Below are 24,404 nucleotides of genomic sequence, written 5' to 3' on the forward strand. Positions count from 1 at the left end.
ATCACTTGTGACAATTTCTTGAATCACTGATGCTGGAATCAATACAGCAAAGCTGGCAGAGGATGGGAGTGAGGAGGTGGGAAAAACAAATGTGAAGATGTTGTAACCTTTTAGTCCTGTGCTGTCAGCTCAGCACACCACGATGCCTGACCGGACTCACACGGCTTGTACTAACACAGGCAGTGACTGCACAGGGAGCTGGGGTGGCTCAGGGCTGCTCTGTGCATCCTCCAAACCAACAACAGGGAACTAAAGGCAACATCCCACATGAAATGAAGCAGGACAGGGCTCTCTCACAACACTGCTCTCTCTTTGCACCATGTCTCTCCTAATCAGCCTTCCGGATGGAAAACAGAGGCCTTCGCTACACATAAGGCCCAGCCTGTAGCACGCACAGTGCACATGTCCTATTGGATTACAGGGTAGAGTGCACCCACATGGTCTGCTTGTCAGAGACCCAGCCCTGCCTCTGCAAAGCGGAGGAAATGAGGCAGAGCACGGATGAAAACAACCCAAGCAGCCCAGGACAACCCCAGCCCAGTCAGAAGGCAAGATGGGGGGTGCCACCAGAAAGACAGGGGCAGCAAGCAAATATACCTTGGCAGGCACACTGGAAAGCTAAGCTGGGACCTCACTCCACAAAGAAAATGCATGGGAATCTTCATGGGCTTTGATATCATTCAGAAATGTGAGAATAGCTTATCACCTAGGAGCTCGTTGTATTGACAAGTGGAACAGATGACAGCTAGATCCGAGTCTGGATATTAAGCCACAAAGCAATATGGCAAAGATCAGCACAACACAGTCTCTCTCATTGAGAAAATGCTTCTATCTGCATCTTCCCGCAGTCCCTTTGGTCATGGTGCAAACAAAACGGTCTCCTGGCAAGTCTCAACTGGACTTTGTGCTTTTTTCTCCTAGGCAACTCATATTCTGCAGTTCTCAGAAAAACATGACTCAAAAAATGTGATCACAGGCGAAGGACAGAAGAATAGAGAAAGGGAGGGAGCAGCAGAACAGGCATCTATTTCAGAGGGCAGAAGTTTGTCACCCAGGATTTCCACTGGGTTTATCATTGTTTTCTTTGTCTAGAATTAAGGTCATTAAAGAAGATGTTTCCACTCTGAATAAGCAATGAGTTCCCTCTTAATTTATAGTGCCTCAGCACTGCCACGTGACTTGGCTCCAGGGACCTCAGCGCAGGTGCTGCTCCTGCAACTTCTGTGCCACCCTAACTGGCTCCTTCTCCCACCTCACATTCGGGTGCCCACCCTATGTCTTCTCCCTTACCTCCACCTTCCTCTCCCCCCAGTTTCTTCTGGCACCAGATCTTTTCAGAGAGCACTCCCTGCTTCCTCCGATCATGTCAGACATCACAGCTTTGAAAACCGCTACGGACCTAATTTTAAGTAGCTGTTCTGCCATTTTCTCAGCTGTTCTCATTTGTTAGACGGTTAGCACATACCCCAGAGCACCCCACACCCAGAGCTTGAGGAGCTGTAAATGCTGGAAGGGGGTTTTGTGGGGCAGCAATGGCACAGCCCTTCCAGGAGCAGGGTGGGGGGCACTGGACACTGCTCAAAATCTCAGCCCCGCAGGACGGATGGCGGCCCCGCCACCGGAGAGGGTGACTGAGGCGCCGGGTCCACCCTCGCCCTCCCCTCAGGACCTTCCCGCCTCTCCTATCGGACGGAGCGGGGGCGCGAGCACGGGACGCGCCGTCTCCATCGTTTAGACCTCTCGGGACTAGACAAAGCGGGCTTAGCCGAGGTGGGCCGAAGCAACAAGGGCAAAAGGGCCCAGACAAAATGAACCCACCGGCGGCAAAACCCGGCGGGCCGCCGACCCCTCACGCCGCCGGCCGCGCGCGCCCCCGCACGGAGGGGGCGGAAAGGCGGTGGCGACGGAGTAGCGCGCATGCGCACGCTCCGCAGCCGGCCTGTGAAGGAAGGTGGGACCACGCCGGCGGTCGGAGCCGGGACGTCCTTCCTCTGTCCCCGCCCGACGACGACTGGCTGCAGCGCGCGGAGACACGTCGCCCATTGGTTACTCGCAACGTCTGTCCGGACCGCCCGCCGCCGCCGCCATGGTTCGCTTCAAGAACAGGTGAGTCGGGAGGCGCCGCCGGCGGTCTCCGTCCCTGGCCCGTCCCGTTGACGCCGCGCTCTCTCGCAGGTACGTGCTGTGTGAGGTGGTCTCGGAGGACCCGCGGTGCCGGCAGTGCATCGAGGACCGCGCGGTGGGCCTCGCCGTCAGGGAGGCCATCGGGCGGGTGCACGGGGACTACGGCCTGGCCTGCTGCGCCATCTCCTTCACAGGTGCGGCGGGACGCGCTGCCCGCGCCTCCCCGGGGTGACCGGGGGCTCCGCTGGGAAGGGCCGGGACGCGGGGGCCGGGCTCACCGGTGCGTGTGTGCCCCTCCCCGCAGTGAAGTACCTGAACGCCTACACCGGGACGGTGCTGCTGCGGTGCCGCAAGGACGCCTGCAGGCTGCTCTGCTCCGCGCTCCCCTTCGTGAGGCAGCTGGAGAGCCGCAACCAGCGCTACCCCTGCTTCCTCAACACCTTGCACGTCGGAGGTCAGCCACTGCCCGAGCCGCGGCCGCTCCGGCGCCCTCTGCGCAGCCCTGGGGCTTACTTAATCTTACCTTCCAGGGCTGCTGAAATGGGATAACCCCTTCACGCCGCCATGGTTGTGACAGACCCATCTTACGCATCACTAACTTAGCTTCTAGCGGATCTAAATAAGAAACAGGCACCAGCAGCTCTTTGTCGAGACCCTCATTAATTTTGCTTGAGCCTTCATTACATTCGACACAAAACCAGAGCAGCAAATACTATATTACAATTTTTTTATAATACCATATTTTCAAAATATAGTGTCATCCCTGTCCTGCAAATTAAACGCTGTGGGCACAGAATAGGCACATGTTAGAAATTATTATTCCACCACTTAACCTCAGCCACTTCTTAGTGCTTGCATTAATCAAGTTGTTGCCTGGGGCATTTGTCACTTGATACAGTGATCTTCAGATGTACTGGCAGCTCTGAAACACTTGGTTTTGCAGATTGTTACACATTGTTCTTGTGACTCCTACAGGTACCATAAGAACATGCCAAAAATTTCTAATTCAGTATAATAGAAGACAGCTGCTGATGTTGTTGCAAAACTGTACAAATGAAGGTGAGTTCCTCCAGCTGCTTTCCTAAAATGCAGCCTCAGTTCCTGGGGGTGTTGTAGGATATGCTGGGCTATTTCTGAATTCTTGAACCAAGAAATGTTCCTTTCTTTCGTTGAGGATATTCCAGCGCATGTGAAGAGATCAAGTAATGACCCTCTGTTGCTCTCTTTATTGCAGAGGAAAGACTGTGTATACAGAAGTCACTGCTGAGCTGTTCCATTACAGAAGAGCAGTCTTACAGCGGAGATGAGGAAGATGATGATGGCACAGAGACAGACTGAATGTTACTAGTTACTGTTCACCTCTGTCCCATACTTGTGTAATCAAGATGGTACCAGTTCTCTTCAGTGTTAAGCAAAGCAGGGGACAGAAAAAGCATCTGTTCATATTTAGACTTCATTCCCCTGTTCCAAGTGTTCTTAAATAAATTTATTTTTTTTTTTTTAGAAAAAATACACGGTTTTACTTAAGTAGGTTACTTGCCTGTTTTACTCCAGGAGTCAAAACCACCCACACTCCTAAGGAGTGCAGCAGCTCAGTGTGAGCTTCGTGCTGAGGTAGAAGTGGGCTTCAGGCAGTTGGCAAGGACAAGGAATGTAGTTTATTCTTTTTCAGTACAGAAAAAGCATTAAGATCTTACTGGTTTTTACCTTATCTTCAAGCGTGCCTGTTATCCATAGGGTTATCCGTTGTTCCAAGTCACAGAAGTACCAGTTGTGTACACAGGAGCAGAGATTACAGGGAATGCAAGGTAGAGCTGTAAGGCTCCGCTCCGTCCGACCCATTATAAAACTCATAGGTACAAGTACTGCTTAGATATTTATTAAGCTTACACCAATCAGTTAGAGGAAAGTAGCATTGCTGGTATTACCTCTTGAATCCACAGAAAAACAAGATACAACTTAGAGATGCTCTCCCGTGGAGCCTGCCCCTGCAGAAGGGACAGCCTTCCTTGCCCACATCGCTTCCCTTACTTGTTCTAGTGCCTGTGAAACGTGGAGGTGAGTTACACCCACTCCAGCTATTCTGTCTCTCTTCCCAGTGGAAAGTAAAAGTGTGACTATAAATGCATAGAGATAGTAGAACACAACAGATGCTGGTTAGGCATTAAGTAGTTACTCCCATTCCATGGCTTAAAATGACTGTTACAAATAGGAAACAATAATACTGTGTACACAGTTAACTGCTTACTCGCGTCTTTAACTTAGTTGCTTTCTCTACCCTCACCAAAATTTTCCAGTGTGCATGTAAAGCATTAACAGCAAGATGTGTTACCACTTTTGGGCATCTTGTCCTAGTTCCTTTGCACTCCCTTGGCAAGCTGGACTGTCCTTCCATCGAGTGTAGTTAATTGTGACCAAGCATGACATCAAGCTGCTTTCGAAGAATGTTTTGCAAGTGTTTCCTCTTATCCTCCTGTAGCAGTTGAAATAATCTTTACATCCCCCCTCTCCTGCTTCTTGCTAGTTTACAGATGCATACAGTTTTGTGAAGTATACTCTTTAGTACTAGCTTTGCCTGTACGCACGCTTAAGTGCCTCAGGAAGTACTTGAATAATATGGGGCCTACTGCTTTGAAATCAAGCATCAATGAATTGACAAACTTTTTAAAATATGGACACAAGCAATGACTTTACCAGTGGTGTTACAATACCTGACTTCAGGAGTCTCAAAACATCGCTTCCTTGCTGGGATCAGTCACAGTGTCAGAGGGAGAGAGCACATCAGCTTTTTTAAAGCCTGTGCAAATGCAGGCAGACCACTGGTGCAAGTGGGGCTGAAGGTAACAGAAGACACCTGTCCGTCTGGTGCTGTAAGTTAGGTGATACTCTGTATCAGCTCCCTGGCATGAAATCTGGCAGCAGGAAGGTCCAAGGTGAATCTCTGCAGCTAAGTGGTATTGTGCTCCACATGGATGTGACAGTTCACTTAGCTCAGGAAGTGCGCAGTACTCTGTGCGTGCATATGATTTATTGCAACTGTTGGCCTTGACTGGTACATAACACCTATTTTATTCAACAAAATCCACACCACTTAACTCAAACCAAAAACTCAAACCACAAGCAGTGCAGAATGTGACCACTCAAAAAAGAGCAGGGAGGGATCCAGAAGAGGCATGTTTATAGCCCGAGGTGCTTAGGGCAGATCAACTTATTTCCCAGAACCAAGCAGATTCAGGCCCTTATCCCGGTACAAGAGACCCCAGTTTCTTGCAGTGGGATAAAAGTTATTGACAGACTCCAGCTATCAGTTGTTCTTCCCATTCAAGAGCAGCCAGTATCAAAACGTCGTTCAGGTAGTTACCAAGAGCCCTAGGGTGGAGTGTTTATTCTAAATGACCAGGTTACAAAGAATGTGTAGCCCGTGATTGGCAAAAAAAAAAAAAAAAATGAGCAGCCTCACCCACCCACACAAAACAGAGTTGAACAACTGAGAAAGCCAGGAGGTTCCTTCTACCACTAGTGCCAGTACGCATTTTGAAATACACAAATTCATCAAGAGTCACTTCAAAACCAAGTAGCCAAGTTCTGCTTTACACTCACCTCAGATTTAAATCTTTCCAAGCCAGGAGAACAGGAGGAATTCTTGCTCTTTAGAAAGAGAACAGACACAGCAGCTAAAGCTAAAGCCAGGAAGCTCTTTTGCCCATTTCCAGTGCAGTGGAAACCAGTTTCTCAAGAGAGCAGTTTCACAGCTTTACTGAAACAGCACTACTGTCCCAGTCAGATGGACTTCTGCCCATGAATACTTCCAGGAAAATAAAGGCTCTCTGCCTCTTCACTTAGATAATATTTCAGTATTCTGGCAGTGCCACACAGCTGTAAAGACTTTCATACTGTTTATTAGGCCAAAAGAATCAACTTGGCACAAACTAGAAGCCTTGGCTGATTTGTCTATGGGTTGTTTCTTTCAAAACTTTGTTTCAGTATAATTGATTAAGCAGTTGCCATCAAAAGATGTTACTTCAACATATATGGTCATGGTTTCCTCCTGAACTCCCTAGAAGCCCTGGAAATGCCAGTTTAGTCTGTTCAAATTTAAATACTTAAACTATAGCAGCAAAACAAAGCAAAATGAAAAGAAAACCAGGAGGGGAAACTTCTCTTGAATAGCAGAATCACTTTGTGTGAACAACAGAGGTGCTGAACAATAGCTTCTGCTTCTGTTTCTTTCTTTTCTTGCCTCCCTTTTCCTCTGTGAAGAATTGAAATGATACTGTAATTCTTCTCATGGAACAGGAACATCACACAGAAATAATAAATGGTCTTCCCTAGCCTAAATGACTTCTACAAGTCTGTGACACTTCCTATCAACTCTCTGAGCACCAGGTACTTTAATTTAAAAAAAAAAATTAACTGCAAACTAAGGAAGACACCATCACACCTAAAACACTCCTATAAACATGCCTAACTGATTCTAAAGTTGCTGCTGCAACAGCAGACTGCAAGCGTACAGCAGTTTGCCTTTCAGACAAGTATCACTTTCATCCATGTCCAAAAACCACTACTATTGGAGCAGATCATCCAATTTCACTGAAACTCCCAGGCCCTCCTGTCCAACTCTCCCCATCATTCAGTTCGGTCTCCAAACATGAGCCAAAGCTAAACATCAGAACTGAGCACTATAAATGAGTTTTATCAGTCAGCACCAGCCTTGGAGATTTAAGTTCATCTCAATTGGTTTCAGACTCCCTGATTTGAAATTTCAGCCAGCAGTTACCTTGACATTTTGGCCAAAGTGAAGTGGTAGTTCAGCAGCTCAGGTATTTTTAGTTTAAAAGTGCATAACCTGAACTTCCTTGAGATGAACTTAATTTAAGCTTTCAGTAGAGACACAGCAAACGTGACTGTCAGAAGCCATCTTTGTCCTAACAGGATTCTTTGCTAGCTGGAGATCATCTCAGCTCCCACTAGGAGAGCTGCTTGCAGCTAATAGAAGCTCTAGTCAAGCTGTTCAGAAACCACAACTTGACAATTTGCGGTACTGTTCTGCAGCCAATTTTTGATCCCCAAAATTGCTGCTCTCACTTCTCCCAGAGGAAGAAGGGGAAATCTTTCACTTCAGAACTTTTTCATGCCTTCCTCCCCGCCTTTTACCTGATAAGTGATCAGCTGTGGACGGTTTGTCCAGTTTCAGGAGGGCCGCCTCAATAGCTTGGCTGAAGGAATTCTGGAAGCTGGGCACAGGTATGCGGTCAGAGCTGTCACTTTCTCCATCGCTATCTGCTGGCACAGGGGGTGCCAGGGTATTCTCATCTGAAAAAAGAGATCGGCCTTGAGAGGCAGAAGGCTGTATAAAACTTTCAGAGTGCAAATGCTCCTCCACACTCCAGGTGTTTCTTGTGAAGTTACAAGATTTCTTAGATTTAAATGCATGGTAAAGAACCTGAAGTAGTAATACCAAATTTTCTTACCTCTTGTCTTTGGAGCAGGTTTGGGCCATGTTTCTGGTTTTGCCTTTCCAACTCTTAACATCTATCAAAAAAGTTGTAAGATATTATTAAATCCCACGTACTAGAACAATCCTGCATATCCCCTAAGTGGCAAGAGAATCTAGAAACCCCTTCAAGCACTTGAACCGCCTGTTGTCTCTGCAAGATTGTCTCATGTTGGCTTTGTGGGGGAAGCAACGGTGTTCTGAGACTAAATCCCAACTAAGACACGAGTAATTCTTACACGACTTACTCTGCTACATGGCTTACCTGGGCAAAGGAAGGGAAGGGAGACTCTTCTTCTAAACTCCCACAGAGCAATGGGCTGACCTGGCTGGCAGCAGGTGACAGTGGAGTTGGAATAGACTCTACAGAGAAAGTGGCAGATAATTAAAGCCAGTTGTATTTGGCAAAGGCACTCATTACACTGCTTATCAGAATGAAACAGAAATAAAGTTTTATTCTCTTATGTAATTACCCATTTTTGTCTCATCAGTTCTATCCACCAGTCATGCAGTGGGACCTCTCAAACTTCCTCAATCTTTTTATTTAAGAGAGATCTATGTTTGGGTGGGGGGTTTTGGTTTTTTTTTTTTTTTGGGGGGGGGGGGGGGTGGGGGGTGGGGTGGGGTGGTGGTTTTGGTGGTTTTTTGTTTTTGTTTTCTTTCTTATTTTGGGATACTGCGCAGGGTTCGGTTTGGTTTGTTTTTAAATGTTTTTCTCAAAATAAAAGAGAAAATGAGAGTCTATTTAAGATAAAACATTTGGTAAAGCATCACTGGACAACCACCTAACTGAGTGCTCATCAACTATGTTTTATTTTAGTATAATGTGGTGGGGAAGATGGAGAGGGTAGAAAGAAAAAATGCCAGTAGTGTTTTCCTGCCATACACACTGTTCTTCTCTTTGGGGGGATTTTTTTTCCTTTCTTTTCTTCTGCCTCAACAAAGATTTAAAAGATGGGGTAACTACAGTGCAGATCTCATATTGTCACTGAAGTTGTGGCAGTAAAAAAGCAGACAAAGACACCAGAATGTTTCTTAACTGTGTCAGCCTTTTCTGTATGATCTCATAAGCAATCTAGGAGAGACACAGTCTCTGATCAGTATTAAGAAAGTTTAGCATGATGACCTGAGTAGTAGATAATCAAGAGCTAGATGTGATGTGTTTTTCCAGATGCTTACCTGTCTGAAACACAGGGCTCCTGCCAAGAGGAGACAGACAGAAGCTCTGATGATCAATGCTGGTAGTTTCTCCAGGGCAAGAGGTAAAAGCAGGGAACTGCTGCAGATTCTCTAAAGCAATATGGACCTCTGGATCTAGAAAGAGGATTTAAATTAAAGCACTACACAATGTGGGGGAGGACTGTCAATATGCAAGTTGTTTCAGGAGTCTAGGAGGTGCCAACTCAATTTTCTTTCCACCCTCTATTTTAGAGACGAGTACAAGCCCTGCTGCTGGAATGAAGCAGTTCCTAGGCATTTTTTTTCCTTTTTCACTCTGTATTGTGATTACTATAAAAATATATATTAAGAATCCTGAGAGCTATATACACCATTGAGATAGCTGCACCCTTCAATGCCTCCTGTCTCTCCCATAATGTACGAGTATGCAGCAATTGCATAACACCATTTAACATCCTGACTAAAACAGCTTGTATTTTTCACTCTACAGGTGCTATTTCTAATATCTTCTTATCTTGTTTTAAGTACACACTACAAACTAATGGCCTTAGAGTTCATCCTATAGCTCAAGAAATCAGCTTAGCAGCTAAAAATGACTGGAAATCCACCAGTTATGCTTACATTTGCCCTGTTTCTTGTTTTCTTCTATCTCAATTCTGCGTTCACGTCGTCGTTCATCACGAGCCTTCTTCTGCCGTAGACGTTTCCTCTTTTCAAGGTCATCTAGGAGCAATGCACAGCATTGGATATCAAAAAAACCCACACCAACACTTTGGCAGTGTTTTCTCCAGCTTTGAAGACAACTTACTCAGTTATAACACGAGTACCAAAATATGCTTACAAACAAGAACATATGCTCTTCCAAACAGTCAGGCTTTTTTATTCTTTGTGTAACTGTTGTCTATAAAACCGTGAATTGGGGTTGTTCTGTCTAGTAGTCATCAGACAGTCAGTGCAAGAGGAATAAAGCTGCTATGTATGTTCTTTTTTCTGCCATTAAGGGATAAGAACGACTTCACCTTCAGATACACGACAGAGCCTCTTACAAAGATAGTACCAACCTGAAAACAACTCTAAAGTCTCCTTAGAGATGACAGGTGGCTTCAGAGCCAGCTCACAAATGCTGAACTCACAGGTGAGGGGCAAGTGACAGAGGTAGCGATGACGCTGTCTTATATCCTGATAAAAAAAGAGCAGATATATCATCACAAGTTCTAGAGGCTGCCATTGTGATGAAAAGCTTATGGAGATGGAACACCAACCATTCATCAAATCAAGTGGAAAAAAATGGCAGCAATGGCACAATAATCATGTTATAAAATACAAGCACGTGAAGGATGCCCTGGGTCAGAACCAAATGCTCCAAGATCTCCACCAACTACATCATAATCGGATTTGGATACAGTTACTCCAGCTCGCTTACCGATTTTCTTGTTATTCCTCCCTTCTCACTCAGATCACTGGACTAAAATTCTACAATACTAGTCTTCTAACAACACTGTTGTTGCACTGGACCAAGTCTGCCTTTTACACTTAAATTATTTGGACCAACAACCGCCACTTTGCTAGACTGAAGCAAGCTGAGTTCTGTATTTTACCTTGCAGAGCTGAAAAACTTGAAAACAATTCCCTACTACCTCTGCATCCATTCTCACTTGAACATATCCCTCCTTAAAGATGAATTAAGAGTGATGTAGAGTTGTTACTGCAGATGCCAATTCTTACAGTTGTCTTTATCCGAAGTAAAGGAATTCAAGACCCATTCCCTCCTCCAGTACCCTCAGTCCCTTAAGCACTTTCACTCCCTCCATCTCAAACACTGAAGTTTCTTTCCATCCCCTTTATTTTCATAACATCCCGCCTCTACCCTTGATGCTCAGGAACAACTGTTTGTTCAACACAAAGGCAGAACACTTCTTCAGGTTGAGAAAGATGATAAAGATGATAAGCTACTGTCTTATATGAGAAAACAATTTACTTTTTTTTAAAGAGAACTTTAACAACAAACCCATCTTAAGCTTGCAATTCTCTTATTCCTAGAACTTCTACCTTCTAGGAAAAAAAAAGCTAGACTGCAGCCTATTTATCAAAAGCAACATAAGGTACTGCCCCTGTCATGGATGCCCTTCACAGATCAGCATGCCTACCCATTCATAGTTATCACTTCTCATTACCGAAGAGAAACAAGTCTCATCTGTCAGCTACAATGATCAATCTGCTAAAACAAGGCCCTTAATTAATAAGAAGATAAAATATCTACCTCTGTCATCGAATAGCCAGTTATCTCCACTACAGCTGCAGTTATCTTCTCTGGACTCTTCTCCAAGCTGCCATATTCACGAACAAGACATCGAACATTCACAGGGTGAAGATACATGCACTGTCCATCCTCCGCTATAAGATAAGATATTATTATTTGTTCTTTGTCCCCTCGGTACTTTCTCCGGTAATAAAATTAAAGCTCCTTGCTGAGTTTCTGTGGGTTAGCTGCATCTAATAAAGTGACAAACATCTACCTCAAGAAGGATCCCAAAGTGGGCACCTCTGCCCCCACAATTCCAGGATTTCATTGCACTGACCTTGATAGAAATAGTAAAAAGGAGAGTTGCTGAGATGTCCACAGCTAATTGTATCTTTCGATTCTTGGCAGCTTGTTTCAGCTGGATTTGGTTCTTCTATAGTGTTCATATCAGATTCCCCTATAGCATCCACCTCAGGTACTTCCTCTTCATCCAGCACTGCCTCTTCTGCTTCCACAGGAGGTGAAAAGGAACCTGCCAGATCAGAGCAAGGCTCCACAAGCTCCTCATCAAATGCAGAGAGATATTCCACACCACACTATCACAGCAGAGAGCATACAGTTAGTACCACATTGTCTCCTTCAAAAGATTATCGTCTCTGCAAAAATCTTTGGCACCAGTTCACCACACACTGCAGTGTAAAGTGGCAGAACTAAGTATTAACAAGATCTGCCAGAGCAGAGTTGTCACCCACCTTTTTTTCTTGGGAAACTGCAGACTCCATAGCCTTGGAGCCTTCTAGGACCAATTCTTCCACAGCTGCAGTGATTCCAGCAATGCCATTGTTTTTATCCCGGTCAGCAGAGAGTGCTGTTTCTCGCTCCTATAGGTCATCCAAAGAGAACAAGTTTCAGTTTCATATTAAAGCCAGGAGACTATCACCATAGTTATTTTTAGCCTCATCCTGTATTTCAAGTTTTCATAGCTCTATAATTCAACTGTGACAAAGAATGACCCTTGAAGAGAGGTCTTCTCCTTGTTACTGGAAAGCACACCCGCTGTAAGACACATGAAGGCTTTGAAAAGGAATATTCTACAGGTTTACTCATGACTGCCCAATAGAAGTTACCCCAGAATAGAAGTTACCCCAGAATTTGCTAGACCTGAAAAGGAAGCACATCTTCCTTTGAAAGCAGAACTCCTTTACATTTATGGAAAGAATACCACTCAGTAAAAAGCATTCTGTTCTGTTATCTTGAACATCATCCCAGACACATGGGGTCCAAAGGCTATAGCATCCTCCAAGTTTTATAATGCTATTCTAGCAGCAAACATCACCACCTTGCTAGTATGTACATCATGGAGACCAGAATAATTGCAAACAACCACTTATGCAGCAGAACACAGATGCTCAGCACTCAGCACACTCTTAAAAATAAAGTTACTAAAAGCCTCCAGAGAGGTTCTCACCTTCAGTTCCTGGATAGCTGCCTCAATAAAGCAAGCCTCTGGGGTGTGTTTTTCTTCCTCATACTGTTTTAGTAATGCTGCTTTCTCCTCCAGAATCACCTGCTGCAAGACCTGCTCCCTGGATGCTAGAAGCAGCTTTGAATACTGACTGTGTTGGTCATCTGAACAGAAGGAGCACAAAATCATTAACATCCGCATGTCGAGGTACCAGTTTGGACTGCTGTTTCTTCTGAAGTTTTGTTACTGCTCAATTTTGTAAGTTAATCCACCCCAGGGTGGAGAATACTTCGCAAGAGTTTGATACAGACTCCACGTACTACCATTATATCATTGATGACACAAGCTGGTGCCACATACCTGCTCTGCTACACACACCTCCCCACACAGCAATGTATCTGCCACTTTCAACCTGCCACTTTCAACCTGCCACTTTCAACCTGCCACTTTCAACCTGCCACTTTCCCGCTCAGCTGCCACACGTCCAAAAAAAAAAAAATCAAGTCTAAACTTCTGGAACATTCTGCAAAAGTGACCTCTCTTTTGGCTCAAACTAGTTCATAAGCCTGTACGTATTAAAAATCTGTACAAAACATTATTATGAGGTTTTTACAAGGAGCACAGCAGAAATAGTAAGCTAAAGAACTGCAAGTTTAGCAAAAGGTACTCTTCTTTGTTACTAGAGAGGTTATCTTAACTACAAACTTCACAGCAACCATAGCATCACATACAAGTACTGTCCCGATATTCACTGCTCCCCAAGGGTCCAACCTTGTCTACAGAACACCAAGTTCATGCTGAATTTCCTGTGTTTAGAATGATCTCCAATCCCATATTTGGTTTTTTGTTTGTTTTACGAAAAGATTTCAAGTCCTTTATACTTTCAAATACTGAGAAACACGTAAGCACGCACCCTGCATACTGGATACCCATCATGCATTAGGAGACTTGACTTTTACAAAGAGCTTAAACGAACACAGCCTTTCGCAAATGTGACTGCAAAATGAAGTGAGCCAAGACAGCCCACAAAATGGCAATGTTAAGTAAAATTATTTCTTTAGTCACAAAATTTTTGTGATACTAACAGATGAGATGACGATGTGTTAGTCACATCACTTGACTGGAGAAAACTGAAGAAGTCAAGCAACAGATGTTTGGAATAGGTTTGCAATAATTTTGATTATTTTCCCATATCATTCACAGATTTTTAGTTGATAAGTCAAGATGATGAAAACCTTGTTGAAGGTTACATCCTTGAAAGAGTTTAGACACAGGGATGGTTATTTTTGCTAAGCTCTATAAAGAGGAGCCAGGAGAAAAAAAAAAGTTAAGGACACTGAAAAGCCACAAAAGCAGCAAGAGTCACAGCAATGACTGTATGATACAAAACACACATCAAACTAATACCAATGACTGAGAAAGCAGGATCCTGCAGTGCAGTAACTTGAAGGGAAACAGCACACAAGTTAAAGCCTTACAAAAACCAAAGTGTGGGTAGAAAGCTTATTATTATTATGTGGTCATTGAGGTTTTCAGCTGCTAAAACCCATGCTTTGTAGTCTGGTTTATTTTAATTTGACAGCATGGCATTCCCATGGTAAATCCTCTCTACACAAGTCCTAGTCACAGTTAGGAGCAGGATGCCAACCACCGGTACTCAGATACACTCACCTCCGATGTAAACAGGCTGCACCACATTCATCCACTGAGATTTGGGCAGTGCTATCAAAACACCTTTCTCTCTTCTCATAAGTTGCATTGTAATGATATCGCCAATTGCATATTGACGTGTTTCCATAGCAACAACACTGCGATGTAAGGAGGAGGTTAGCAGGGTAAAAATAACATTTCAAAAAGATTCATCATTTAATAAACATCAAGTCTCACCTCTTGAGATCCTTCTTGTGAACAGAGCCATAACAAATAGGACATTTACGCCAGGTCTTTTCACTCAAGGAGAGATAGTGAAGGATACATGCCCAACAAAAGATATGCCCACAGCGGGTGATCTTTGCTGCGGTTGGTGGGTACAGACATATTGGGCAAGAGGGCACTTCATGGCTACAAATTCGCTGAAATGGCACATGAGAAGAATAGTACAAGTTTTAGACTTGGAAATCAGTTCCTGTGCTACAGAATAAGCCACCTGTAAGATCTACTCTAACATATTAATCTTCCAGCTCCTTAGGTTCTGCTTATTTACCAAGAAATTAAGTACACTGAACTAAGTAATGCCTTCTGACTACACATGGAATAACCTTCAAAGCCATCCATCTGGTATTTCTACTCTAATTACATTTTAAAAAGTGACTCTTTGCATGTTTCCCCTCATGTATTCATCATCTGTAAGAGTTGGCAGCATCTTCATCATCCGAATTCAGACACTGAGAAGACAGCAAATGAGCTCTGCCACCTCCCTTACACAAGCAGACTTGTGCAGCCCTGTTTAACTGTAAGACTGAACTTACCTATTTCCATGAGCATGCTAGTTTAGTCAGACACTTTGTTAGCGTCTGTATGTTGCAGAGATGTAACTGCCAAGCAAACACCTAGATTTTTCAGCTCTCTTGTAGCATCAGGTAACAGTAAGCCTACCTCCTCTCCAGCTACACCACACACCAAGACTAGTCTTGGCAGATAATAAGTTTCTACTTGAGGCAACCCAAAGTTCTGACCACGGTTCTCAAGAGATTTTCCATTTTGTTGCTAGGCAAGATGGTCCACCTATGCACAGAATAATTCTTCAAAATTCTACACTCTCGTCCTCTTCCATGGACTCATGCCCAAGTTTTCTGTTAATATCTCGATCACAAGGACTCTGTCTACAGAATGTCAGATACTATTTTTGATGAGCTCCCATCTGCGAAAGCGAGAAGAAGCTGCTAATTTTCCTAATAGATTTTAGCACTTCTCTTTTCCTGTCATGAAAGTATTTCATAATATATTCCATGACAGATCTTTCCCAGTATTGTGGGAGTGACAGAAGAGGCCTCAACTCAAAAACAGCTGAGTTTTACGTAACATCACAGAGATAGAGAGGCAGTTAAAGACAGGTTGAGCTTCTTAATAATAAGAAGGGAAAAAAAATATCTAGCCCATCACAACTGACCACTTGCTCCACAAAGTCCCAGTTGACCAAGGTATCTGGATCAGCAAAGTGGACTGTGTAGTCCTGTTCTTCAGAGACAACAAACTGGCAGCTGGGGAAAGGCAAAAAGACAGATGATCCACTCAGTTGTTTCTAAAAATTCTTTGAGAACTATCCTATAGGATTCTCTGAGCTTCTTTGTCCAGCAGTAAAATGCTGGATGCAGCCAATAACCTCTACCAACAAAAACCAGAGGAGTCTGAGTCACAACCAGATTTCCAGAATACAGATGCATCTAATTTCACTTAGACAAAACATGTCATATTAACTACGGATTGAGCCAGACAGAGTGGTTCTTCAGAAACATGTAAGAAACAGCCAGCGCCATTGGCGATCTATTAAAAAACAGGGAATCCACAAGTGGAAAAAACATGCTCACAAAAACTAGAACTACTGGGGTTCCTGCAAATAGACTTTGCTATACTAAGCCACAAAACAATAAAGAAAAATCAGAAGCATCAATGCTGAAAATAGTTTTTATCCTCTTTAACACGATCAGATAGAGGAAGTCTTGAACACACTTCATATTCCAATGAAAGAAACCATTACTTCCAGTCAAAAGCATTTCTGCTGCTGGATTAATATACTGATCATCATTTGGGTTATAATACATACCTAGGGGCCTATGAAAGCATTAGCAGTTTAATAACTAAGACCCATATGAGTAATTGCTTCTGGGACTTAAAAATTCAGAATAGCTTTCACCCAGCAACTGCTACCCCTACCATCCCAACATACTATTTTTTTTTTTAAAAAGCAACCATCTTCTCTAAGGGAACTACATAGGTCTTCCCAAAGTGTCATCTTCCATGAGTGATGTTAGAAAATTAGAGCAGAAGACTAATTGGTTTGTATCTCAAGGACTCACTCCATAAGATACCTTGTAAATAAGTAAAGATAACAACTGGATATATTTTTATTCCTTTCAATTATAGTCATTACCACTAAAAACACTATAGGGAGGTAACTTCACCCTGGAAAAGTCAATACAAGTAGTGAAGGTCAAACACAATTTCCTGGCTGATCATCCCTTACAGCTCAGTATCTCTGCAGAAGTCTAAGAGCCCTGCTGGTCTTCCACTCACTTGGCCTGTAGGAAGAGCTCCTTGTTGAAAGGCTTATGTCCCCACTTGTTCCTTTTCCCCCAGTTGCCATGTCCACTCCCATCAAAATGGCCTGCTTGGCCACGGGGTTCAAAAGTGAAGTTCAGTAAGTGGTTCAGATTAATCTTCTTGGGACCAGAGAACTGGGCAGGGCTGAACTCTGCCCGCTGAGCCTCTGCTACCTAAGAGACAACAGCATTTGTTAGAACTTGCTAGAATTTACTGGAAAAGCACCAGTACAAGTTGATACCCAGGTCCCATCAGTGATTACGTACAGAATAGGCAACATCCACTCACTCACCTTCTCCCATTTCAGTTCTGCAAACATGAGAACCTGAAAGTCAGAACTGAGTGGTCTTACCACACACTGATCGAAAGGAGGAGAGCATAAAAACAACCCACATAAGGACAAGTAAAAGCTGGCAAAACATAGTATTCAAGGTTAACAACAGAAGAAAGTTGTTCGAATCCTGGCAATATTCTTTCAGACAGCCAGTAATACAAGTCTGATTACCATTTGCACAGGTTGTGCTTGTTTTGGTTAGTTTTCATATAATGAAGCAAAGAATGAGAATTCAACAGAGACAGCAGTAAGTTTTGACAGAGTCAGCAATTTAAGTGAGCTCATCCACTAAAACTGAAAAATCAGAGTATCAATGAAAACCTGTGAATAGTCTACAATATTTAGACCCATGTCAGCATAAAAGCCTGTCTGGTTTTACTCCATCTTGACATCACCAAGGCTAATACGATTACTTTGCCGATACCACTATTACATGCAAATTTGTACACTGAATTGGTTAGACACCGTCACCTCAGACTTAAAAGCTAGAAATTGTATCACTAGATATTTTCATGAAGGACCTCTGTTCCATGAGATATGTACATGGCCTGTCTAGGTACCCATTCCTCAGACGGTATTTTTTATTGCAAGTCTCTCAAAGCAGAGAGCACTCCTCTTCTGTTGTTGCCAAGTTGTTCTGCTCACACTCACTCTGGCATCTCAACGATGATAGCACCTCTTATTGCTCTTTCCCTTCCCAGCCCAGGAGCTGAACACAGAAGACCTATCTAGGCAGGTCAGAGTGATCCTCGCGTCCCAAGAAAGAAGGCCTTGGAGGCATGGCATTACAATTCTCACCTCATCTCGTCTTCCACCATTACAAGAGCTAAAAAGTTTGCCACTTCCGCCACTACCTCCCCTTTGAGGGGGCATCTTGTTAAAAGCTTTGCTTTTCTGTGAATTGGAGCGACGGGACTGACTGGAAAAGTTCTCATTTCTTGAATATGAAGTTTCTCTTTTACGATTATAACGCTGTTTGGGTCCACTCGCATTCTTTCCATCTGAAAGAAAAACACGAAGAGTCAGATCAGCAGCCTCAGAGCTGTCCACATGCACCGCGCTTGAGCTAGCTTTGCCTCAGAGACTGCTCATCTCAGCCACTGCCTCAGGCCCTGGTTAAAAGGCTGGTGTTTATCAGGACATAAAATTCCCCCAGCAACCAAACCATTTCATTCCTATCGCTGCCCAAAGAACTGGTAAAAAAGTATAAAAGAAGTATGTATTTGCTGTGCTTTATCTTTTATTGGAATAGCTGAATTTTCTTTACCCAGATTTGGAGCTGCCGTCACCAGACATTAGCATGTTGGCTGGTACGTTAAGCAATAAACACCAACACCACATCTTCACGCCCCATTACAAAAATTGACAACTAGTTCATTTTTCATTCCATTTTCTGAAAATGCACCATTTATTATATATTGTTCCCTTATATAAACATATGGCTGCCTGCATTTCTCTTGAAGCGTCCCACTTCGCAAGACCCCATTGCCTGTTGTCACTCAGTTCTGCACCCTATGCTTAAAGGACCCAACAGATCAAATTCTGTTTTAAAAATAACCTTTTTTCTTTCACGAGGCCAACAAATGCTAATCAGTCTCGATGCACGAACCCAATGCTTTGGCCTTGCAGGGCACATACCTAACATCTAAGTACTAAGTCCACCAGAACTATGCAACAAGAACTGTTTGCCCAAAAGCATGCTGAGTGCACCACTGACCCTAACACAGGACACAGTGGTGAAACACAATGCAGAACACTGCAGGAATAAAGCTCACAAAAGTAGAAAAATCAGTCAGGCTCTTGAGAGCCTGCGTCTAAACAGCTGCTTCATTAGACCACTAGAACAGGAAACTAATACTATGAAGCTATTTCTAATAGTCTTAACACAAGATCAGAGTTGCCCCAAGGACACAACTGACTGCTGATCTGCCACTTAACCTAGCATTTCCACCAACTGCCCTAAGTTTTATTTGTAGAAGAGGTATGTTTATGAGCTTGGAAGCAAAACTCCACAGGCCCTGTGAGACATCTATCCACACCAGCCAGCCCCAAAGTCACCCTGGATACTCAGTAAGCGTTACACAAACAGTAACACCTCATACAATATCTAGATCCACATTATAAAAGACTACTGGTTTCCCTTTTCCCACTTCATAGTCCTCCCCACACCTTGATATAAATCCTGTGCAGCAGGCAAACATGCCACTGTGATGCAGGATTGTGTTTCTCATATGGGTAGTTTTCATTACCAGTGCCTCCACCTTTCCCCTTCCCTGGCACCACTTCCAATCTACCTGAGCATTTAAAACAACTGGTATGGGATTATTCATATGAAGTCTCACTTTTTTGTTGCTTTTAGATTTCTCTCCCACCTGCACCCCTCAAAAGAGGGGGACAGTTGACTGGAAGGTCTGTGTGTTTCTGTACATTACTGAGGATGCAACTTCTTAGGAGTAAGTAACAGAAGTGCCTTGACTGGGTTTTGTGGTGGCCTGCTGTTTCTTGCACATGGCAGACCAGTCTTTGCCTGCAACTACAGCTGTAAGTAAAAGGACACTAACGTTAATTTCACACGATGTGACAGAGCCATTTTGCAGACAAATTTCATCACCAGAACTGGTCATCTACTCTGCTATTCAAAAGCCTGATCCTTTAATTCAAAATTAAACCAACTCCATCAGAACCACAGACATGTAACTCAAACACACACTTGCATAGCTTGCAGTGCTATAATGCATGTCAGGCTAAAAAGACATGGGTTGAGCGTTATCAGGAAAAAAACACACCAGAAGCTACCAAGTACTGAGGGTGTAACCAGGTCTGGCTGAACGATTATTTAGATAGACCTTTTTGAGAGTGTTTGTAGGGAAGAGACTATAATCAACACCTCTGAGTCTCTGGTAAAAAATGAAGTAATTTTGAAAAGGTTTGGACAGCTATTTCAGTTATTCAGAAGCAGAGCTTGTCAGTTTAGAGCTCAACCACCCTCTTAAACCTGCAATTTCAGTGAACGTGCTAGAGGGGCACACGCCTATTGTGTCTGTAGCAACTTTGCAGTCTCTTGGCAATCATCCACTGGGAAAAAGAAACAACTGAAGAGGAGTAGTTCAGTCTAAAGTGGGTCCTTATAAGGCCCAGGAACCAGGAACAGCTTGCACCTGCAGCTGACAGAAGAATTTCCTACCACTTATAGTTTTAATCAAGTTAGTCACCATCAAATTTGTCAGTCAGCTGGTTTACACACATTCCTGTCATACTACAGGTCCTTCCAGACCAACTCCTAGAGCCTTTGGGAGTCACTATAATGACTCTCACGTTCTATAGCAAAGTCCTCTCCGCCCGTGCCTTTTTGAGGAAGGACCTTACATGGCAGTCCAACAATGCTTCAAACCTGATTTTACTGACTGGAAGTTTCCCCTCCCAGAATAATTATCCTCATGGGGATTCTGGTTCATCAGAGTAGTAATGAAATCCGTCAAGAGACAGCCAAGAGTCTGGAGCATGCATTTCTAAACCGGAACACTTCCGCCCCACCAAATCTAAGCAACGCTGTTCCTTCCAACCTTTCCAGCATGTGACATGTCAGAGCTCTCTGCTTTGTATCACCCCTCCTTGCATTCCCATGAAGAGCACAGCAGTGCAGGGCTATCTGCACTCATGCAGAGAGAAAAGCAGAAGATTCTCGCTGCTATCAGCTCTTGTTAGGTCCCAGTTTTAGGTAGCATAGGTTTAGATTCAGGGGTTTCTTTTTTCCTTCTTTTCATGGCAAATTAGGAATGAGCAATGGTGCTCATGAGGTACGTACTTTTCACTCAGGGCCTCAGGTAGTCCCTTTGGCCATTCTCATGAGATCTAACCTACAATAAATACATCTACATGTACATAAATACATGCTCCAAGAGGACACAGACTTATAAAAAATACTGTCTACATAATTTTATAGAACTAGCAACAAAGCTGTTCTTGCCTTTCAGAGCAAGCCCTGACACTGACATCTGTGGTTTCTCCTGCTGGATGCCAGGTTCTGTTAGAGGACCTCTATCTCCAAAGATCCAGAGAGAGGAGATCAAGTCCACAGGACTGAAAGCAGCTCTAGGTGATCACTTCGGTCCTGGAGCTGCAGTACTGGTTTTCTATAAGGGTGAGGGCTGCAGTTTCCTTCTATCTTTGTTTGCCTCTTCAGCTGAGCCACACTGAAGCCAACCGTATTGCATAAGGGGTTTGGGTGGTGGATCACACTTACGCCTCAGGGTGATTTCATGAAAACACACTGAAGCTATTGCTGCTGCCGCTGCTAAGGCAAACATCCTAGTGAGCAAGGGGTGACTGAACAGCCACACACCCCAGCTGGGCATGCCCACACAGTAACAATAAGGCCCAGGAACATTTGTGAGAACTAATGTTGTCCATCAGGTCTCAAGGATTGCAGAGAAACCCAACAAGCCTATTTTCCTGTAGCTACTTTATTCCATCCTAATGGGATGTTACTCCTGTTGGTGCACTAACATAACCCAAAGAAACTTTTCCGCTGGAAACTTCTGAGTTTAATTTAGTTTTTAAGGCCAAGTTTGAAAGATAGCTGCAATCCAACTTCCACAAGTACAAGAGCATACAGTATCCTATTTAGCCTGTTTCAAGCTGTGCTGCAAGAGAAACAGAAGGAGAAGCTACAGCAAGGTTTCACAAATGTGCACTTCCTCATTTCTTCCACTGGACTTGATCACAGCAGATAACTGAAAAGCATCTAAATGGCGAGAGCTTGACTAGACTCAAAACCAGCGACTATTGGTGCAAAAGTCACTTATGCAACACAAGGTCAGCATTTTGGGGAGAATCTGTGGTCCATCAAGAATGCTTTCCACTTCAAGTGTGACAAAAGATTTTCAGAATACCTCCTACACCTTTCCTGAAACAGGAGAGAAATAGGGTGGACCACCTCAGCTACATGTAGAACAGTAAGGAACTCAAGAAAAAAAAAATCCCACGCGGTGTCATGCCAGCGTCTTGCACGCAACAGCTACCAAAACATAGCCATCATTCAACACAGCTGCATCCTCTGGGTTCATCCTGTGGTTGGTTGCCCTAATCTCACCAAGGCAATCTTCTCATTTTAGTTTTCAGCACCCTCCGATTAAGATATTCCCAAATATGTATCTACTCCTACTAAAAGACATTCTAATTTTGCCAGGCCTCTGATGCACTGTAAAGGAAGCAACTCATTCCACATCCTTTTGCCTTCCATTGTAGTTAAGAAACAACCATCTTCGAAGCGGAATTATGTCAAGCCAATAATTTTCTTCTGGTTTATTAAAAAAAGAGGTCTTGAAAAAGTTGTTTTTTTTCTTTTTAATTGAAAGTTAGTCTCTCCATTGGAGCAAAAAAATAACAATAGTACCTAGGGATAAGGCGACCTTCACATCAAATCCTGTTGCTGATGCAAAAATCTTTGCAAGTCAGTTAGGAGTTCTTCCAGGAATAACTACCTAAAAAGTTCTGAGTGTTTAAAAGTGTTGGAATTTGAAGTTAAAACTTAACTATAATTGCACAGTTACACCACAAGCTGGAGAGCCGTGGGCGAGCCAACCCCCATGTCACTCACTTCAGTCTATCCTGTGTAAGATCAGTTAATACTGATCTTACAGATCAGGGAAGATCAGATAATACTTGGTTACGCGGGATCCACAGGCATTTAAAAGGTCCAAAAAGTAGTCAACACCTTCAAGATACTCATTTTGTTAACCTTCTGGAACACATTGCTGCTTTCTCAGAGACCTGAAGTAATAGAGTTGAAACAAACCACTGAGGAGGAAGGAAATTAACAGAGCAATGGTACTGTAGCAACCTGTAGATGCTCTCACAAGTACTTCCGGGACTAAAAACACCAATTTTAATCACTACTGCCCCATTTCTATGTTTTGGGAATAAAAAAATACAAGGTTGGCAGAAACACTCTGCTCCCAAACAGTTCTAGAGAACTGGAGGTGGCTCAGGTCTTACCTTGAAAAGATAGATGACAGGAACCGTAATGGCTCCTCATGAGCTGCTATGTCAGCAAGACTAGCTGTTTGCAATGCCACGCGTAACACTTTGGTTTAAATGCCAGATGGGCAAACAATACGTAACTAATTCTGAACTCCTCCAAAGTAGGTCACTGAAATACAGCCAGTAAGGGCAACGCTGTGTATCAATACCAGCTCTCTTTAAGCAAGTTGTAAAAAGTGCACTCAACTGAACTACAGAATACAGTTAGGGCTCCTCTTAATAAGCACTAGCAAATACGTATTCTTACTATAAAACCAAAGCTTTAGCTCTCAGACCGATTACTACAATGCTGATAGAGATAAAGCATTAATCCTTAAAAGAAGGAGAGCAGGAACCACGGCTCACCAAAGAGGGAACGAAGCCGGAAGAGGAAGGGGAAAAAAAAGGCAAAAACAAGCAGTGACCTGAAACGAAGCCTATTAAAGCCCAGCTGGGAGACAAACACCCCGACAAGGACTAGCTGGGCTTTGCCAAAACCCCCTCCCCGGCACAAGGCCGGCGGTCCCTGCGGCCTCACGGTCACCCCGTTCCCCCCCTCCCGAGCTCCCACCGCTCCAGACCTGCCAGCAGGACCCCGCGGGGCCACGGCTAACAGCCTGAAACCCCCACGGCCCCCGCACCCCGGCCCTTACCGCCTTTGGGCTTAGACTCCCCCGCGGCGGGCCCGGCCGAGGCGGATCGCGGCTGCTGCCCTTTGCTGCCGGCCGAGGAGCCGGGCGTACCGGAGCCGCAGGGGCTGCTCTTGTCCATGGCGGAGGCTGAGGAGGGGGTGGCGCCGGGCGGGCTCTGCAGCATCAACGGGCGCCCCGGCGGGCGAGGGGCGGCCCTGGGCGGGGGGGCACGACGGGCGCTGGCGGGGCCGGCGGGGGCCCAGGCTCATGGCCCGCGGGGGCGACCGGCGGGGGCGGCGCAGGGCGGACTCGGCCTCCTTCATGGCGACATCTTCTCGCTGCTCTGCTCGAACCGGGGAGGGCCGCGAGAGGCCGGGCCGGGCCTGCGGGGCTCCGGGCGAGGGAGGGAGGGAACCGCTCAGGGAGCCCCGCGGGGCCTGGCGCTGCCTGCCGCCCGAGTGGTCGGCGCCACCCAGGCACCCACCGGCTCCTCGGCGCCGCCCCGGCCCCGGCTCGGCCGCCGCTGCCCCGTAATGGCGACGAGGCGCCCGCAGCAGTGGCCGGGACCCGGATGGAGCCGTTCCCGGACGGACCCGCCGGCGCCGCAGGCCCCGGCCGCCGCCGAGCACGCCGGGAGATGTAGTTCCCGCGGG

General features: G+C 44.8%; 2 protein-coding genes across 3 annotated transcripts; one reads left to right on the forward strand and one right to left on the reverse strand.

Annotated features, from left to right (window-relative positions):
• Positions 1 to 1,951: 1,951 nt before the first annotated feature.
• On the forward strand, positions 1,952 to 3,621 carry POP5 (POP5 homolog, ribonuclease P/MRP subunit). Of its 2 annotated transcripts, XM_064466620.1 has the most exons (5): positions 1,959 to 2,106; positions 2,176 to 2,318; positions 2,429 to 2,578; positions 3,100 to 3,183; positions 3,359 to 3,621. In XM_064466620.1, the coding sequence occupies exons 1-5, from the start codon at positions 2,087 to 2,089 to the stop codon at positions 3,460 to 3,462; spliced, it is 501 nt and encodes a 166-aa protein (XP_064322690.1). In that variant the 5' UTR covers positions 1,959 to 2,086; the 3' UTR covers positions 3,463 to 3,621. The 2 variants fall into 2 exon arrangements, with proteins under 2 accessions (XP_064322691.1, XP_064322690.1); XM_064466621.1 differs by lacking the exon at positions 3,100 to 3,183 and having other exon boundaries at positions 1,952 to 2,106.
• On the reverse strand, positions 2,823 to 24,343 carry RNF10 (ring finger protein 10). Its single transcript, XM_064466619.1, has 17 exons — positions 23,773 to 24,343; positions 17,897 to 18,099; positions 16,738 to 16,937; positions 15,614 to 15,704; positions 14,392 to 14,576; positions 14,176 to 14,312; positions 12,508 to 12,668; positions 11,792 to 11,920; positions 11,377 to 11,635; positions 11,058 to 11,191; positions 9,859 to 9,976; positions 9,419 to 9,520; positions 8,798 to 8,932; positions 7,884 to 7,981; positions 7,596 to 7,656; positions 7,279 to 7,437; positions 2,823 to 6,376 (listed from the first exon to the last, which is right to left on the reverse strand). Exons 1-17 carry the CDS (start codon positions 23,933 to 23,935, stop codon positions 6,300 to 6,302), a joined length of 2,412 nt encoding a protein of 803 aa, XP_064322689.1. The 5' UTR covers positions 23,936 to 24,343; the 3' UTR covers positions 2,823 to 6,299.
• Positions 24,344 to 24,404: the final 61 nt, after the last annotated feature.

Source organism: Phalacrocorax carbo, chromosome 15, assembly GCF_963921805.1.
Source record: "Phalacrocorax carbo chromosome 15, bPhaCar2.1, whole genome shotgun sequence".
Classification (NCBI taxonomy): Eukaryota; Metazoa; Chordata; class Aves; order Suliformes; family Phalacrocoracidae; genus Phalacrocorax; species Phalacrocorax carbo.